Raw genomic sequence first — 20,269 nt, 5'->3', positions numbered from 1 at the left:
CTATTGGCTCACAAGCCTTGTTAGAAATGTATTTTATTTTTTTTATTATTTATTTTGAGTATTTGATGTAAAGTTTATCAGCCTATTTTATCTGTAGTTTGGGGTTTATCCTATAATTATTATTACTGTTATTAATGTGTATTTATTATTATTTATTTTAATTATTTTTTTTAATCTTATTTTTTTGTTTTTTGTTCTTTATCCTTAATGCATCAGCAATGGGTTTGGGGGGGGGGGAATACCAAAATATGGAGGGACAATTATTTACATTTGTGCTGTACATGTACATTTGTGTGTTTCTGTACACCTGATGTTACTTATATATTATATTATTATATATTACCAATAAATTATTACGTAGAAAAGAAGAAGTGGGAACGAACGATATCTTCTACAGACATAAACAAAACATTCATTTTGGACCCTCCAACATTTTTTAAATGATAAATTCACAATCATAATAATAATTACATAAATGTAATCAATAGTTCCTTTAAGTATTTCTTATAAATAAGTAATATTTCCAGTGTTACACCTGTGTTGGAATGTGAGAGGTTAAAAAAAATGCCTACTATTTTTTCAAATTGTTTTTCCTCATTAAGTCATTACATACCAATTTACCCCTCTGGCCTGTTTTTGTGACTGTTTCATTACACAACTAAAAGGTGCTTTACGACTCCATTCTGGAGACAGAGGCACACAAGGTACAAAGTCCGTGTTTGATTGATCTGGCAGTAAATTCACTTCCCTGTGGCTCATAAATAAGCTAATGCCCAGCTGAATATGGAGGAGGGGGATTCCTCTGGTGTTTCAGCGGGCTTGTTTTTCCAGCCAGGACAGTCTCCAAGCAGGGATAACTCTTAAGGAATGACAGACAGTGTAATGTGGGCTGGAATGTGTGTATGTGTGTATGTGTGTGTGTGTGTGTGTGTGTAAGGTGTTAAGCAGCGCCATGTGGGCCTGGTGAGAGTATCCCTCTCGAGCTGAAGTAGCTCCTTCAAACAAAGAGGAGTAAATGAACGTCTCCATTAGTCCTCCCACTGCCCCACTAAAACACACTCACAAAGCGTATTTACTCAACACTGCTCACTGACACAAAGCACCCTGAGCATACAGCTTTAACAATTATCATTATTCACATGCGCACGCACGCACGCACAAACACACACACACACACACACACACACACACACACACACACTCACTCCCCAGTCTGATTTTACAGTGAATCTCCTAAAACACACAAACCCCATTCTCATGTCGCTCCCTCCTCTCTTAAACACACACAGACCGCGCAGTGAAAAAACATTACACTTTTATACACTCACACATGCAGAAAGGTGACGAGAAAACAGCTGGCCGGCCGATCATTATTTACTGTCACTGCTGAATCAGTGAATATATGAGAGGAAGGGTGCTCATAAAGTTGCAATAAAAAAAAGGTATGACTTTATTATTTTATTCAATCACTTCAATTCATCATTGTGGCAGAAATCACTGTAGTATTAAAGTCCAAATGCTCAATTTATACTCTATAAAAAGTACTTTCATATTTATATTTACTAGGGATGTGTATTGGCAAGAATCTGGCGATACGATACATATCATGATACAGGAGTTACGATTCAATATCTTGCAATGTATTGCACTTTTTTTTCTTTTTTTTTTAATTTTAGGAAAACTCTCATATTATAAATAACACACCACCATTTCCATAAAATCTGAGTAAAAAAGTTTACTTTTTATTAGGGCCGTCAAAGTTAACGCGATAATTATCCATTAACGCAAATTCGTTTTAACGGCACTAATTTCTTTAATATGTTAACGCAATCGATCTTTTGGAGGTTGAAGCAGGCTCAGTTTTAAAGCGAGCTCATATGAAACCAAAATACCTAAGGAATCCATTGGTACCAACCATGGCATACTAGCTTGTCGCAAAGGAGGCTAAATAACACTCCAAACTAACGCTAAATTTTGGTGAGAAAAAACTGTCATGGACATTTTCAAAGGGGTCCGTTGACCTCTGACCTCAAGATATGCTGATGAAAATGGGTTCTATGGGTACCCACGAGTCTCCCTTTTACAGACATGCCCACTTTATGATAATCACATGCCGTTTGGGGCAAGTCATAGTCAAGTCAGCACATTGACACACTGACACACTGACAGCTGTTGTTGCCTGTTGGGCTTCAGTTTTCCATGTTATGCAGTACCTGTGAGGGTTTCTGGACAATATTTGTCACCGTTTTGTGAGCAAGCATATTTGTATTCAATACTTTTTAAGACAAATCTCCTTTAAGGAAGATTTTGAACAGAAAAAAATGTGCAAAAAATGTGCAATTAATCTCAATTACCAATGGATAATCGCGACTAAATATTTTAATCGGTTGACATCCTTACTTTTTATGTAATCGGAACAGTGGGATCTGCATTTGCATTTATCACAGTCGCTGTAACATCCAACATCCTATCACTACTTTGTGAGGGCACATATCTTTTCAAATGAAGTATTGACTGAGTTAATCTTTGCATGCAAACTATAAATTAAAAATCAGTAGTGTTTTTGAGAATCCATACAGTATCACAAAACATAATATCGCAATACTCAGTATTTTTGACATTTTCTTACACCCTTAATATTTACACCAGTAATTGTTATTTGAATTTTTTAATGTATGTATATTTTTATTTTGAATTTTTTTACTTTTATTTTTACTCTATAAAACCAAGACGATAGCTGCTACAGCAAATACAACTGAATTACTGTAGATTTATAGTTTCACGCCATCTTCTCAAGCCTTTAACTGGATTACATTGTACAAACGCAGCGATATTATTCTGCCAGACACACAGAGGAGCAAAATCTCTAAACAAATATTGACTTTTTCATAGCTGGCTCATCCAGGTTATGACTTATCTGCCCTCGCACAAACATTGCCCTTCTAATATTTGAGCGTGTGTGTGTGTGTGTGTGTGTGTGCGTGTGTGTGTGTGTGTGTGTGTGTACTCGCCAGAGTCTGCAGAGGTGCCCTGGGAGGCGTCACCAGAAGATACCACAGCGACTCCGTCGGTAGGCGTCCCACCAGTCACAGATGCAGCAGTGGCTGCTGGGACAGCGGTGGAAATGCCTGGAGATGGTGCCATTCCCGGTTTCTTGGGTGCAACGACGACACTTCTGCAGAGAGAGAGAGAGACGAGACAAATTCATTTAATTGTCACCTTGACAGAACTATTGTAAGAAAAGGCTGACTGTGCCAGCTCACAGCGAGCCTCGTATGACTTTAATGTACACAGTATGGCTGGAACGACACCAACTCAGTCATAAATCCATTAGACTGGAAGAGTAATTACAGGGCCACTTTACTGGCACAACATATTTTTAAAATAGTCACATTCATCTCGCCACAAACCAGCTACCTGCAGCAGTCTTTCATCCGGAGTAATAGTCTAATTTTAATAAAACATAATAGCCTTGTGAAGAAAAATGCATTTCACTTTGCTTGTTGTGACACAGTCTTGGGCATCACAGTATGTACAGTAGTGTAGTGCATGGAATATTTCAGTATAAACAACTGAAGCCCACTTTTGGTGTATGTTCTTCTACGGCACAAACAAACTTTTTGCAATTGAAAGCAATCGTTCTAAAGCACATCGTAGGGCCCTTATTGTTCATTGCCAATATGATACCTGGGTTAAGGCATGGGCACACATGCGCGAATGCAGCCGAGTGACCATCACTTGCCAAAGCAATATTCGCCTGAAAGTTCACCGAAGTTGAGCTCCACGCAAATCCGAAGATGTAAATTTGCCTCGCCACTGGAAGCAAATCTTTTTTAACCCCCTCACTCGAATAGAATGGAAGTGAAGAGGACGCAAATGTTAATTTCGTGCATGTGTGACCGTGCCTTTATGGTACCAAAAACAATAGTTTTCTCTATACCTTCTTTTCAGGAATAAAAATATAATGTTTCTTTTAACAAAATATACCAAACTTCTAAAGGCATCAGTGTTTAATGTTATCTTAACACAAGCAGCCGTACAACAACTTGGCCTACATAAAATATGTCCAAACTTTGTTTCCTGATTTAATAATTTAGATCAGAAAATATCTGATTAAAGAAAAAGAAAAAAAATACTGAGAATCTGACAAATGTTTGATTCCAGCTTTCGACGCTTGAGTGTTTTCGCAACTTCTACAAACATTTCTGCTGGTATTCAAAAAGTTTTAGGGTTTGGTATCCAGTTTAGCTTAGGTTAAGTTTTACCTTAAATTACAAAAACAACCGTTCCATCTATTGAGCACAAATCTCTGATCAGTGGGAAAAAAGTTAATAACTCCACAAGGGAAGCTACACTATAATACACTGGTCATAGTCTTTGCAATATAGTGTTCTAAGTTTCAACAAATCATAAAGGATAACTTGGAAAATATAAGTAAATAAGAATAAGAATGGAGGAAGGCAACCAAAAAGTAGAAAACTGGGGCTGGGAAAGAATCAGCCCCCCGGATTTCTTTTTGTATGATATAGCTAATAAAGCTGCAGTGGGTTGAAATGGACCAAATATGATTTAAACGGTCACTATATCCTGACAGTAGTACATGAGACGGGTAATCTGAAAAAAATCATGTGCCTCTGTGTCCTCCGGTGCTCATAACGGCATCTGCAAGATTTCACAGACCGGAGGAAAACAACCAATCAAAACTGATCTGGAGTCTGCCGTCCAGCTCCAGTCCTACCGGCTGTCAATCACCTGCGAACTCCGATCAAACTAGGCAGCGCTGACCAAATATGAATCAATATTCTGTTACTGTAATGCCTATTTCTCGCCTCAAATGTTTTCAGAAACATCTTGTAGTGTACAGTTTAGCTGTAAAATGAGAACGTTTGTGACCTGGCAGCCATGTTGAGATCTGTTGAGCAAATACCAAGCACCGCCAACCAGCCTGAACACAACCAATAGTAATGCACGAATGGGCGAGATTTTTTAAAGCCTGAAAACAGAACCATGAGGAGGTGCAGAAGTCTAGTTTTCTCTCAGAACACTTGAATTACAATATGCTGAAAGGTTATTATGGAATGTTTGCCCAATGATGCCAAAAACATTCCGCCTACTGAAGCTTTAACAGGCACTCAGGCCAAAGCTCCATCTCCCCACACCAAGAGGATAACAGGAACCACCACCTATAAAAAGGTAAAGACTACACATGTTTGCTATATAAACACTGGAATATGACTTATAAATGGGGAGTGAGTGGACCCAGGCAGTCAGAAGCTACCATTCAGCTGACAGCTAGCTTAAATTTCTAAACTCAGTTATCTATGCAATGATAATGCTGCTCCTTTAGATATCCCCCTGTTAAAGTAACAGGAAGTGTTTCTCGTAGTGATGTGGTACGACTGAGTGGAGTTCAATTCCCATCCGGCGAACAGCAGATGGGAGGAGAGCAGCATGCAGATAAGCTGTCAGTTCAGACCAGGGCTCTGACAGACCACTGGCCATATCAAAGAGAGCCTGGCCCGGCTTATCAGTGCTGACACGGGGGAAGCAGGGTCTAATCACTGGCTACTGCTCCCTCTCAGAAACACAAACCAATGCAGGCTCACCGAGATATGCACACATCACATGCACAGTATTTGAATAGGGAAAGAAAAAGAATGGCAGCATGCAGACAAAAGAGCTAACATACATTCCTGCATGATCCCAGAGTTGGTTGGTGTGTGTGTGTGTACGCTTTTGTGCACACACAACAGGATAGTTGGGTCTGGCTCCCTGCGGTTCAGACAGATACCTGGCTGCAGAATCAAAGGCTGTTCTCAGTTGATTTAAGGCAGGTGATCAGACCTATTAAAAGTTACTGTGAATGTTAAACGCTGACGGCTGCTTCGAGTGATCTACGATTTAAGAATAACAGAGTTGCACACGGAGGCCAGTGGCTTTACAGTTGTGTTTACTGAAAAGGTATGGCAAGGAAAGAGTGGAGATAAAAGCTTCTGGTAACTTTTTTTTCGGTTCTGATAGCAAAGTGGGCTGGATGGTGGTATCAGTGAACAAGGGCGGCGCTGACGTGAAGCACCCCAGGTGTCAACAGCAGGCCCCCTGCTGTGTGGAGGCTGGGAGTGTGTGTGTGTGTGTGTGTGCGTGTGTGTGAATGTGTCCAAAAATATTTGAATATATGCATATGAGTGTTAAAAACAAATGCACGAGTGCACAAGTGTGTGCGGTGCTGCCATTGAACATGTCCGTGTATGTGTTTGGCCTTCCATCTGTTCCCCCAGCAAAAGGCCCAGTGAATTATTCAGCAGGTCATTAGCCACACTTATCATGAGTGGGCCGCCCCAGTCGATTAATCAGCCGTCAGCGGCCCCACTCAACCCACAAACAGGAGCCCAAGACAGTGTGTGTGTGTGTGTGTGTGCGTGTGTGTGTGTGTGTGTGTGTGTGTGTGTGTGTGTGTGTGTGTCTGTGTATGCTGGGCTGAATTATTTAAAGGCTTTAACCTACAATGGATAAGTGCAGTAAACACTGTGATTCCAGTAATCTCTGCTATTTCAGGTAAAACAAGTGCGAGAATGAGTAAGGAAGTGTCAGTGGTGTGTGTGTGTGAGTGTAAAAATATCGTCCTCTAGAGTGTTAGCAGAGCCAACTCATGTGAGGGAGGGGAGCATTCACCCCAGCAGAGCTTTGATCTCAACTTTCACCCTTGTTCCATGCAACCCTGTGCATGTTCAAAATGCTATTCGTCGACATACACAGGAACACATTTGCATGTACACACACTACTTTCAAATCAACTGTGATTAAGTCCGCGGCATCTAAAGCTGTGATTGGATGATGATGGCTGGTGTGGGAGGGGCTTTAACTTGATGACATCAGTGATTAATGAGCAGAGCGACTGGGACCTGCAAAGTATGAGAATAGCAGAATCTCAATGTTTTTCATGTGTGTTGGTGAGCACAAGGATATTGCACTACATGTAGTATATATGCATGGTGATTGCATCAGAAATGGATGCATTGGTTGGATATTATTTATTTAGAACAAGGAGCAACAACAGAAAATGTTGAAATTTTGTCTGAAGTGGCCAAAAAAAGTTTAATTTTGTTAAAGGTGCTAAATGTGAGATTGGGAGCATTTCTATTGCCAACGCACGGTTCTCAACATGGTGACGGCTGAGCCGACGGGGTAGTGTCTAGAAGGGAAACCGCAAGTTGGGGAAATTCTCGCGAAATGGTTAAGGTTAGGCATTGATATTGAATAGTTAAGGTTAGGATGAGGTGTCAGGCTGCGAGTCTCGCGAGAGTTTTAGCAAGTTTTTGCAGATCTCAGATCAGATTTTGCAGTTTGCAGGTTACCTTCTAGACACGACACACAGCGGTGCTAACAGCGCTAGCAGTGAAAACTACAGCAACAGTGCTGACAGAGCTAAGTGTTTACCTGAGGGAGAACCGGAGGGTTTGTGCTACGCTTCTGTAACGGCGCCGTCGAGAGAGAGTGCAGAGCGGCGGCCGTGAGCTAGCCAGTGGGGCACGCTCACATGCACAAACATGCACTAAAAGCATGCGTGGCCGGTCTGCCTATGTCAACAACGCAAGGAGAAGCTCAGATTACAACACACACAGAGGGAGAGTGACTTCATTCTCTGCTCAGGTAGACATTACTCCTCTATATCTTTACGTAGACAATAGTTGTTTGCTACTATATTAATGCTCTGGATATCATATAGAGCACCTTTAATGATCTACCTTATGCAATGTGTGTATATGTATGTACGTACTTATATGTATACGTGCAGGTGTATTTGGATATGCATATACTGTAGTGCAGCCCTTATCTTGTTACTGGTGAGACATCTTAGGAGGTATCGTGTCATCGATCTTTAAGTGAATTCTGTGTGTTTATGTCCTGTGTTGCTGGTTAATGAATCACTTCAAAAATGATATGCTTTCTAAATGCAGGGTATTAAAACCAAAGTAATACAATACTGTATATGTGAAATAGAGCCCATCCGATATATTGGCAGGGCTAATATTGGCTTGGTTTTTGTAGGGAGATACGTAGTGCAATGAATGGTTTTTAAATTACCTTTTAAATGTGCTTTAAGCCTTATTTTTATTAATTCAAGTTTAAAATACTTGATTCTTTATTGATGTCGTTTCCAGTGAAAGTTACAATTGAAAATTTACGGTCATCTTAGAATTGACCATTACGGTTATATTTATTGCTCTACTTTTAGGTTTTCTGCTACGGCAGATATCTTTGTCAAAACTTTCTAATAATCCTTTTTGAGGGTTTGTGGTCAAAAATGTTTAAGTGTTTGCATAAAGGCGGAAGGAAAATAGCCGCACACTCGTAGCCACGGCGCAAAGAATTAGTTAGTAATTTACTAATGTTTTGTCTTGACCGTCATGTTTTTAATCTTTTTTTTTTTTTTGCATCATGGCTACATGTGTGCAACTATTTTCCCTCACACCTGTACATTCACCATGGTCAGCACTTCTAGCATGACTAAATATTGGCTGAGTTAAACCCCCATGCTTTTTTGAAGTGTGATGTAGAAATATGAAAAGGGAGCAGAACGGCTTTCACTTTTTCAGTTGTGTTTGTGTCCGACATGCTTACCCTCTTCCTAAGCTGTACATTAACAACACGTCAGCATCAACACAACTCATCTGTACATCTACTCTCACATGCATGCGGAGTCTGCCGCCAGGAATGCAAACAACTGCACCATGTATATCCCCAATGTCTAACACTCACATATTCTGCTGAACCGTGCGGTCTAAATCATCGGCTTGTACAATGACACTGTTTAGTTCTGGTTAGTGTCAGCAAATATTTGCAGACTGGCTGTCATAACAGGGGCATGGCTGAGAAATGGATGGGAGAAATCCAGCAGGTCACCACTAGTAAATAAATCAGTAGGGATACTTCACCCCCTGACCAACCCCCCGGTTTTTATCTGGGAGATCCCAGCTTCTTTCATACATTGGTCTCGTAAATCCAGCCCTCTGGGTAAGTGGAAAGTTGCCATGTTCTGGCAGGAGATGTCAGTGTGGAATATCAGCTCTGGCTTGTACTGGTGTCACTGGGAGACTTACTGGTCAGTGGGAGATGCTGAGCAGTGATAGAGTCATTACAACAAGATAATAAACACAGAACATGTCTGCATGCGTGGTAGGTAGAGATGGTAAGGGTAAGGACTAGAGACAGCGGGCTGATAAAGAGTGGTAACCTCAGGAGATAAGACAATAAATATAGGCGTAAAGCCAGTGAGTGATATGGATAGTGGGGCAGTTTTGAGACATCAAAAGAATTTTGCAACTTGGCAGTGAGGTCTGAGAATGGGATAACGTAAGAAATCTGGGTAGACAACCCGGTGTCACGCCAAAGCTTGTAAAAGACACGCCTGTCCACCAGAGGATAGCGTGTTGGTGTCACATTTTGCCTCTCCGAAGCGTGGATATTACACGCGTGTATGAAAGTGCAGTACCAGCAGGGAGCAAGAAAACCACTCACTTAGGTTTAGGCAACAAAACCAGTTAGTTAGTTTTAGGAAAAACGTCATGGTTGGCCATAACATTTGTATGTAAACTAACTAAAATACGTACGGAAACAACGTAACAAATACGGAAAAACACGTCACAAACTTCACTAACATAACTTACAACACAAAACACGGGTCGATTAAAGTATATATTAGTGACCCCCTTTTTTGAGGATTTACATCCACAGTAGGAACCAATGAGGTTGGGGCTGAGAGCCAGACAGGGCTGTAAATTATTGAAATAAATGTACTGTTGGTGTATTTTCATGGGATTTGTTAACAATAACAAAAATGTGGAATATTGCCAGCCTTTTTTTCTTTAGCTGAAAATAAATGAATTATTAGTTACAGCCCTACTGTACAATGTGTTCATGTGCGAACACCCTCAGAGAGGCTTTTATTTCCTGTTAAAAGGGAGCCGGGGTAAGGTTTGCTGTCTGTTTCTGGGCTGTGTACCTTGTATGAAGAGGCTCCCATCGGCAACGAGCGAGCTGTTAGTCTATGTTCTCCAGCTCTCCTGACGTCCTCTCTTCCTACTGAGTGTGCTCAGCGGACAGGAGCCAGTCTAATCCCCCTGATATGAGGAGCGCCCTGAGACCTGACAAAGCATTCCTCAGATAAAGACACGCGATCACAGAGATGCCGTGGAATTCCCACAGTTGGGGGTAGGCAGACTGACTAAGTGTGTTTGTGAGAGCGAGAGAGAGAGACAGAAACGGAGAAATCTTTTCTTCAGTACATGAGAACCTTGACTTGACATCACCCCCATGGAGACTTCTTTCTCCCCCTTCTCCCATCTCTCTCTCTCTCAAGTCTCTACCACCCTCTCCCCCCTCTGCCGTTTGTGAACGTCTGTCTCCGAATCAGCGCTCCAAATGCAAACCAGACCGGTGACCATCCTCTCTCACCTGGGCCCGTCTGCGGCTTCAGTACTAGGCTCTGCTTTTGAAGCCTTGCTCCTGACTGTTTACCCCCTGCACCTCCAGGGGTAATGCAAATTATTCAGCTTTTATGCCAGAAAAAAAAGGGGCTTCAAATGCTAGACAGGGAGAGACGAGCAGCAGGAGAGATGAAAAAGAAAGTCGTTTAATATCAGTGACACAGTGAAAAGAAACAGCTTCCTGCCAGCTTCGTTTCTCCGTCTCTTCATCCCAGACAAGACTCCTGTTTTCCTTAAGACAGGTTCTCTGTAAGGCAGTTTGCTTGGGATGAGGAGCTACATCGACAGCTAAAAGAAACAACAATGGGAGTAAGGGGGGGAAAGAGTCTGAGACTAAGATTCCCCCTGGTTCAAAAGGGTTTCTGTTACAGAATGTTTTTTCAAGATGCACCTCCTCTGAGGATACCAAGCTGAGATGTCTTCAAGGTCTGACTTTCAAAAGTCCCCTGCAGTTATGTTGGGATAAATGGTATGAAACTGTCAACTGTGAAGCTTGAGAATCACACGCACCATATGGGCTCTCGAGGAGCTGATGAAGCTGTCAGGTTCGCACTGGAGGAACTTTAGCTCTGATTTTTTTCCCACAATCACCAACGTGCAGAGCAGAAAAGCATGATTTTCTATAAATAATATGATAGTATACGTTTGAACCTGGGCGCTTACCTGTCAAAGGAGCGAAACTGCATGGATGAATCTCTGGCCGCGTCGCCCAGATTCCCTAGAAACGCTGGTGGCAGCAGACTCGGGTCCACCATGATATCATCAGCGTGAGCGCTCACCAGGCTGCGCAGGATGTCCTTCACATTCTTGCCCTTTGAGTCAGCAGGGAGAGAAGGCCTGACCTCAGACGACAGTGTAGACAAGGCCTCTGAGATGGCGTCTGGGCCGTGAGTCACGCCAGAGGATGACAGGTCTGCCTCGCTTGCGGCGGTTGAGGTGTGGTCATCACCGATGCCAGAATCATACCGCCGGAGAGAGACGCCGTTCTCCACTTCTAGTCCACCAGAAATGGCACCGCTATCTGAGAAGACACAAATAACAAAGAAGAAAATTGAGCAAAAAAGCCACGTCATATGAGTGGACTACCACAATGGGTCACGAGCTGAATAACAAGACAAAACTCAATAAACTATTTCTTTTTGTTATCTTTTTCTTATTCTATAGTGTAAAACTGTGTAGTGCAATACATTATAGATTCAACAGCTCTAAAAAAATATTAGTTTATGGTAAATGAGCTGTATTTCTCTCCATCAGCTAAAACGTATGACATCATAAAGTTTGAATTATGTAAACAGAAATGACCACCGATGGTTAATTTGTCCATTTGTACATGATGCTTTCTACTTGATGTCACTAAGCGGGGTACTTTGATATTAAGTTTATCAGCCTATTTTATGTGTAGTTTGGGATTTATCCTATAATTATTATCAATAATGTGTAGTTTATTTATTATTATTTATTTTATTATATTTTTTCTTATTTTATTTTCTTATTTTTTTGTTTTTATCCTTTTTGCATTGACAATAAGTGAGGGTTGGGTGACAAAAATACTAAAATATGGAGGGACAATCATTTACATGTGTGCTGTATTTGTATGTTTCTGTACACCTGATGTTACTTCCAATTAAATATTACTGAAAAATAAATTAATTAATACAAATTATTAATATGAAGAATCTAGAAAGGGGTCGTATGTACTCTTGACAAAGCTTTGTATTCAGGGGTCAAAAGCAGAAAAGCATTACAGATTGCAGTATTATCTTCCTGTGTAGATACATATTTTCTTTGGAGCTGCTGTATACCTGTGCTCCTGGCAGACTGGGATCGCTGAGGGTGTTTCTTGTCATTTTGGGGCTCCAGGATGTCGCGGTACTTCGACACCATGAGGACTGAGATGAAGTAGACAACAGCAAGCGCCAGAAACTGAGCCTGCTTACTGTCCTCCTGAAACAAACAAAATACACTAAATGATCTGTGTCTTCTCCAGAAAGCTGTCATTTTTATGGGTGTTAACGCACACTGTGCTGTGAGCCCGTATGTTGCACAGATGCGTTTTCTGTACGACTCACGATATCTCTGAAGACGACGGCCCTGAGGCGGTTAATGTCCATGTCCTGAAGAAGCCGGTCCAGTTCTCTGACTGGAGACATCCCACCTGTCACTGCATCAACAGGACTCTGCATGGAAATCAAAACATTACCACATGAAATATATTATAGTCTCTCTGCCCTTTTACACCAGCGAGGATGTTTATTAATCCATGTGCACTTCATGGAGCAGGGTAAGGTTTCACAGCTTAGGGAAGCTATCCCTCCTGGGATCTTGTCCTTAACATAATGGCTTTTCTATAGAGCCACTGCATTATAAATGAGCTTTAACACCCGGTTCAGGGAAGAGCAACATGACTTTACTGGAAGTCACTGTATCAAATCAAAGGGGCAATGACAAAAAGCCTGGTCTAGTGTCAGAAATAGCAACCAGCGTGGTAATATAATAAGATATGAGCTAATGCAATAGCACTTGGTTGTTGTTGTTGGTGAGCAGGACAAAGGACAAAGCGTCTTCTGGTTTATTATTGAGTATAGGAAAAGGGCAAAGGAAGGAGAAAAACTCCAGTACAAGTGAGAGTGATTACTGAGATTTACAATGTTATTTTGCATTTTAAAGCTATGGTTGGTAATCATCTTCAAAAAATGTTTTTGTTATATTTGTTGAAATTCTCATTACATCCCCACAACAATCAATGAATCAAATATTGACATGACAAAAAAAGAATAAAATCTGGTATCTGTGGTTGTTGCATGACTGTAATAACCCGTCCAATCATTTCATTTCTTCCACAAGCTGCTAGCTTTACAGCTGTGAGTACTAATAATAGTCATATTCCTTGTTTACGTTCATAATGATAATTTTGGGGGAGTGGATTTGGAGGGAGGCCTGAAGGGACAGGCTGTCATGGTACATGTCCACAGGATTCGTCCTTTCCGCGCTTCCCATTCATTGTCAATGTAAGCAGCCGTGCAATGCATTCTGGTTGCATGGCGTTGCGTTTCAAGAGACAGGCGGTCACGTTGGCCGCTCCTAATTTGCATAAAGTTGAAGTCGAGGCTACATTATGCAAATCGGGGGCATCCAGCGTGAATCGCCGCCTCTGGAAACTCTTGAAAACCGTTTAAACTAACCGTTGTCGATCTGAAATGAAGACAGATTCAGCAAATGCCTGGCTTATTTCTCGCCTAATATGTTTTCAGAAACACATTTTGGCGTACTATTTTCGTTATATATTCAAAAAAACGAGCCTTCATCTTGGTTCCAGTTTAAAAGCTTAGAGCAGCAGCTCACGAGGGAAAGTCTTCGTCCAATCAGGTGCTTTGTGTCTAGTGGTAGCCCATCAAGCATCCAATGCTGGGAAGCGAGGTGATCCCTCACATCCAAAAACTCCCCTGTGGACGCGTACCAATCGGTGTTGCCGACTTGGAGACTTTCTCACTAGATTTAGGGACTTTTGGAGCTAGTGCTGATGGCTGCTTTCACTGGAAAAGAGTTGCCAACACTGGGCTGGGTTTATCAGTTGAATAATTTTTTTAAATCTAGCGTGCTCTTGCTAGTTTCTCAAGATTATCAGCCCTAGCTTTAAGGGAAACACTTATAAAACAGCAGAGGACGTGTAGAAAATGTGCAAGATAATGAAGTGAGGAGATGATTTGGGTTACTTGCCTGCGCGGCTGCAGACATGGCCGCTCCCAGCGCCGTGCTGGGCATGGCTGTATAGCTGCGTGCTGCGGCTTCTGCGCTGTACTTAATCTGGGCTTGCTGACACTCCAGGCAGTTTCTTACCGCCATAGCACACACTGGGGAGGGATGGAGGAAGAGATATTATGTAACATCATATAAATAAAGTCATTTTCAGAGTAATATGTAGAAGCATTATGCTGAAGTGCCTAAAAAGAAATGGCACCCAAAGCAAAAAATAGAGAAATCTCTTCTCCTAAAGTGAGAAAACCACAACAGGAGAGAAAAACAAAGGAGAAAAAGTGGAGCCATGACAAGGTCAGTGCTCTAGCCAACTCTGGCAGCATCGTTCACTCTTCCCTGCTCCACCTCTCCTCCCAAGGTCACAGTGCAAGGGTGTGCTCTTGAATCACAGCTCCCATAACAAATGACACTGCTGGGGTGTGCACATGCTGACTAGGCAGCAAGATACGTCCCTTTGTCGCAAGAAAATCTTGCGGTCGGACAACTTTATGTGGGTTCAAAACTGGCACGCTTAACCATTTGTAATCTAATGTGTTGGAGCTCCTCCCGACCCTCCCGCCGTGCCGTACTTGACAACTGACAAATGTTAACTCTGAGCCATTTAGATTACGAAGGAGGGAATTATTCCGTCTGGAAATGGGCTCGCTTTTTCCATTAGGACTACTCTTTCATACGACCATTTATAAAAAGAGAGAGGGGGAGGGAGGGGTGGAGATGCTAAAACCTTGTTACAGTCTTCCAAAATCAGATTAGGTGCCAGCAATGGGGAGCGCATACCTCATCAAATATTCATTTCATAACGGCTGCTTTCTAAAACTGGACCTGTAGTACGCTGGCATCACTTTGCAGAACAGCAGCAACGATAGTTGGATAATATCTGAGAGGCTCTTTGTGTAACAAGTTTGCATTTTTTTTGTATGTAACCTTCACTGTAATGAGTCTCTAAAAGCTAAAACTGATACCTGGATATGCACCATTACATATATGGAACAAAGCATGAAGAAATTATTTAAATCAGTGTAGAAAGTATTGCACCACTTCCACTTCCAGTGAGTGTGTGTGTTGATCTGTGTTTGCTGAAAAGGTGCCACACATAAAATGAATAATGTAAGAATTTCAATATCTTTTATTCAGCTAGAGCGCTGCTCGGCTCCTGATGCTGTCAGAGGAAACTGTAATAGCCGGGAACAGAAGGCAGAGAGAAAAGGCCTCGGGCTACGCTGCAGTACAGTGCAGCCAAGGCCATTATGTAGAACTCACTATATCATGATAGCAACCATTTTAGAGTGTTGCCATGCAGTGGGGTTATAATAACAAGATAAGAATAGTGCTGATAGGAGCAGAGTGAAAGAGGCGAGGGAATGAGAGCGGCGTCTGGAGATGGAGAGGAAGACGGCAGGAAAGAAAGAGAGAATACAGAAGGGAGGGTCAAACAGGCTACAGGGAGCCATGACTGAGGCGAATACAAGAGAGCTACTGCCGGGCGATAGGAGGTGGATCGATGAACAGCGGAGGACAGAGGGCTCGGTAAGAGGAGGAGATAGAAGACGGGAATTCAGATGAGTAGAAAAGACAGCCAAACAAAAAAACTGCAGGATTCAAGAAATAAAAAAATAGGACAGACAAAGAAGAGAATGAAAGAGATTAAAAGCAAATGTTTTAGGAGTAATGAGTCTATTCAAATAAAAGAGGTCGACCAAGTGATGTGGAAAACAAACATCGGTGTGCGTACCGAGGCGAAGGCACTGCCGCAGGATGCCTCCTGACGACATGTTTTTCTCAGCTTCTATCTCAGTGAAGTTCATGGAGCTGGCAAAGACGAGGACATCTACGAGGTTGATGAGGCGCTGTAAGAAGGTGACCGAAGCCTCCACCGACAAGCCCTGGGACGGTTCGATGTTCTCCAGTTCATGCTGGTAGTAGAGAGAGGAAAGTTCATACAGGAATTAATGGATAAGTAATCGTAGGAGTAAATGTTCTTATTTTTGTAAATGAATTTCATTCAGTATAGAATGCAGGTTGATTCTAAAAGCTTATTTAAAATGTATAGTAAGAGCTTTGCTTTGTATGAATAATAAAAATGCATTAAAAAAAAAAGAGTACAGTATCTTTATTTAGATGTAAAGAATGCCATGGTAATATAAAAGACTCTCTCTCTACCTCCCTACTCTCTTATTTTGAGTGTAATTAATTTGCCAAAAAAGAAACAAAATGCACAATAAACAAAGATTAATTTGACTGAATTGTCTATAGATTCTATAAACAGGGACATCATACAAGACTCAAAATATTGTAACAGAGTTGCAAATGAAGCATTTAAGGGTTGGGGAAAAATAATGTATAAATATATCTTAAAATTGTACAAAAATGCTTCTAAAAATGTAATGTAAGTATGGAATAAATGTGACAGCTGTACCGATAACACATCCTGACAGGAAAACATTTATAATTGGAATTTGTTACATCCCGTTTTAAATTTAGTTACAGACACAACTGAATTATAATGGAATTGAACTTCAACCTGTTTTTTTAGATGGAGCAGTAAAGTCATTGACAGAAGCAAAGAATCATGTAAGAGATCCGCAGTCACTGACAACACAAAAACAAACTAACCATGTTAGGAGGCAGCTAACTGTGCTCTAATGTGATTGGGAAAGGTCAATGTGGATGGATAACTTCCTGTGACATCAACTATATATACGGCCACAGTTAAGTGTACACACACACACACACACACACATATATATATATATAAGGAGACTCACAGAGGAAGAGGTGGCAGCAGAGAGAAGAGGTAAAATGCCTCCACACGCCATGATGAGGTTGTCCACCACCTGGGAGATGAGGTGAATGCTGTTGTGGACAAACACGACGTTCTCACTGCTGTTCACGAAGTCCAAAATCGTCTTGGTGGAGTGACTAAGAGGCAGAGGACAAAGAGATCACTTTGTTAACAAAACACAAAGTAGAATATAACAAGTAGAAGAATCAGAATCAGATTCTGATTTATTTTTTTATTTATCTATATATGTTATACAGTATATCTTGTATTTCTTCACTTCCTTACGTCTTTTTGTTGTAAACTAATTTCAATGTCATATTATTACTGTTATTATTAAGTTATTAAGTATTGCAAAAATCAAGAAAAATAAATATAGAATAGAAAAATATGAAAAAATACTATAAGAAATATGTAAAATATATCTAATTTAAAAATGAAAGTTGTTGTTGCCGTTAACTGCTATCATTCAAGGATAAAAATATCCTACATATCTTTACAAAAACATTTCCTGTGCTTTGGTCTACACCTCATCAAGTGTCCTCAGCGGGGCATGAATTTCAAAGCATCCCTAGAGACTTGAGTTTTACTTTAATGTAATATAAAGTACTGCTTTATGCAAAGATTGTGCCTACTAGAAATATTTCTGGCCAATATCTATTTTTGCCTTTAAATGCGTAAATATGCAAAGAGAAATTCCTCATTTAGAAACATGGCAAATAATAAAGTTTATAATGTGAAGTACTAAACATTACATTTACAAGCAAAAACCAGAAGTGAAATCTACCCAGTAACAAACAGATCTCCTTCCGGCACCACTTGATTAGGAGCAGGCTGCTCCTCAGAGGCACAGAAAGACAATTAATCTCTATTCCATTAATCAATTAACTAAATAATTGTTACTGTAGCTAATGCATTAGTAAAGTCAAGAGTCAGCAGGTTGCTACCCTACCTCCTCCACATCTGGACATCTGTCTCAATAGAGAAGAGCAGGTCAGCGAGGAGTCGCTGGTGCATGTGGGACCAGCGGAACTCTGGGATACGAAACATGGTGGAACGAGGAGCCGAAGTGCTGCTGCCCTCTCTCTGCTGACCTGATGACCCTCCTGCTGCTGCTGGTACTGCTGCTGCCGCCGCCGGCTGGCCTTGGCTTGTTTCCTACAGAGAGACACCAATAATGCACAATTAACTGAAAATTATCAGTTCTATGAAATATCATTTAGTGAAAGATGAAAAGTAGATGCGTACCGTTGTAGAGGTCTCCTTCAGTTCAAGTCTCTCCGTGTCTAAGGCCACGTTGGACACATCCAGTCGGGCGATCTTGATCTCTTTGGTCTTGCTGACAGAGTCGGCACTCTTCTGGGTGCCAGAGTTTGAGGCAGCGGCGGTGCTGCCGTCTGTGGGAGTGGACAGGGTGTCCTCTTCAGTGGTGCCGGTGGTCTCTGAAGGCTGGCTAGGTGGAGGTGAGGGGGAGTCTGATGCTGCTGCGACCTCCTGGGCTGAAGAGGGCGGTGTGGTGTCGGAGGGCTGCTGGTCTGCAGAGGACGGCTCTTCATCTTTAACTTTTTCTTTGGGTGGTTCTGTCACACTTTGTTCAGGTGTTTCAGCTGGAGGAGTCTGACTCTCCACCTGTTTCACTTCAGCTTCACTCTCTTCTTCTATTCCAACTTCCTGCTTCTCCTCTTCGTCTGTCTTCATCTCACGACCTTCCTGATCATCTTTCTCGCCTTCCTCATCTTCATGTTTATCTTCCTCTTTTTTTCCTACCTCCGCTTCCTCTCCAGTAGCAGCTGAAGCATACGAGGACTCCTCTTGGCTATCATCACTAGCGTGGATCTGGTCACTGACGGAGGACGTGTCAACCAGGTCCTCGTTCAAGACGGCGGCTCCACCCGGTGCGCTGTTCTCCAGACAGGCCGCAGCCTCGGGGGAGGTTTGGTCAGTCTTACCTTCTTGTTCCGACTCCACCGGCAGTTCTGTATCCGCTTCTTTCAAAGAGTCTTCTGTCATGGAGTTTGATGATTCACCTTTGGTAAGTTCAGGTTTTTCATCATCTGTTACAGGTGTTTGTCCTTCATCACTTGCAGATGTTGTCGCAGCGTCTTTAACCTCTTCAGTTGCTTTTGCGTCATCCGTTTCAGCCTGGTCGCTGACTGGTGTTTGTAGGTCGTCAGTGTTCTTCTCAGTGGAAGTCTCTGCCGCTGGTTCCTGCTTGTTGGTCTCTTCATTCTGTTCCTCTTCATCAATTTTTTGTGTCACAGTAGCTTCGGTCTCTTTTCCATCATCACCTGAGCCATCCTTGGAAGACTCCTGAACCGACTCTTCTTCTTCTTCTTCTTCTGCCCCTGCCAGGATGTTGGGCATGGTGACGGATACGCGTCCCCTTTCATCAGCAGCCTCCGGAGGGCTGGAAGTGACGGTGGAACTAGATGCAGAGTCAGGGGACTTCTGGGACAGCTCGTCCACTCTGAGCTCAATGACGGTGGACGGGGCCTTCTCCTCTGCGGGCGGCCCGTTGACACAGTCCATGGTCTCCGAGCTTTGGCTGACACCGGAGATGGTTCGGATGGTGCTCAGAGAGCCTGCAGACTCCTGACGCCGGTACTCAAGGAACATACGGGACAGATTCTCTTTGTGCTGCTCGAAGGTGACCTGCAAACACAAACGAGTACCTGTTCAGATGTATGAAACACTTCTAGTCTTGGCTCCAATCTACCTAATTGGTCTATTCTTTAATCAAAGAATAATTCAGATTTATTACAACTTGGATCTTACATTTGTAGTTTTGGCCATTATATCAACGGATTATAATGACATTTATTTAATAAAATGATTGCTGAGACCTGAGAACAAAGTAACATTCCTACAATAAAGTCCAACAGCCAAGAAACACGTAGTAAGATGACCAACCAAACAGCTTCCAGAATATTAATACTACTTTATTTGGAGATAAAACTGAAAGTGAGTGCACCGGAAATGTCACTGTACAGTAAAACCTACGTGCACACAACTATGATTAGCACAGTAGGTTAACCAGGAAGTCGGTCTGATGTAATGTGATGGATGTTAAACAGGGACACATATGTTTGGCTAACCTGAGGGCTTGTTTAAAACCTTAAAAATGTCCAGTGTGTAGGAGTTGGCGGCATCTATTGGTGAGGTTGCAGATTGCAACTAACTGAAACTTCTCCTGTGTGCCAAGCGTGTAGGAGAACTACGGTGGCCTATGCAAAAACGTAAATGTCCC

The 20,269-nt window shown here is 41.9% G+C and overlaps 1 protein-coding gene across 15 annotated transcripts in view; it reads right to left on the bottom strand.

Annotated features, from left to right (window-relative positions):
* lrba (LPS responsive beige-like anchor protein) overlaps positions 1-20,269 on the bottom strand; it is a 239,889-nt gene that overhangs the window by 152,576 nt on the left and 67,044 nt on the right. For 14 of the 15 annotated variants that reach the window (XM_037765352.1, XM_037765349.1, XM_037765351.1 and 11 more), the window contains 9 exons: positions 18,271-19,674; positions 17,975-18,180; positions 17,009-17,162; positions 15,976-16,156; positions 14,205-14,338; positions 12,557-12,664; positions 12,290-12,431; positions 11,151-11,508; positions 3,012-3,175 (listed from right to left, as the gene is read on the bottom strand). In XM_037765352.1, coding sequence (XP_037621280.1) covers positions 3,012-3,175; positions 11,151-11,508; positions 12,290-12,431; positions 12,557-12,664; positions 14,205-14,338; positions 15,976-16,156; positions 17,009-17,162; positions 17,975-18,180; positions 18,271-19,674 — 2,851 coding nt within the window. The remainder of the gene's footprint in view (positions 1-3,011; positions 3,176-11,150; positions 11,509-12,289; positions 12,432-12,556; positions 12,665-14,204; positions 14,339-15,975; positions 16,157-17,008; positions 17,163-17,974; positions 18,181-18,270; positions 19,675-20,269) is intronic. The other variant, XM_037765350.1, reaches the window with a different exon arrangement.

The sequence above is a fragment of the Sebastes umbrosus genome, chromosome 3 (assembly GCF_015220745.1).
Source record: "Sebastes umbrosus isolate fSebUmb1 chromosome 3, fSebUmb1.pri, whole genome shotgun sequence".
In the NCBI taxonomy this organism is placed as follows: Eukaryota; Metazoa; Chordata; class Actinopteri; order Perciformes; family Sebastidae; genus Sebastes; species Sebastes umbrosus.
Note: the sequence above shows the minus strand (reverse complement) of the source record. Positions and strands in the feature narration are given on the sequence as shown.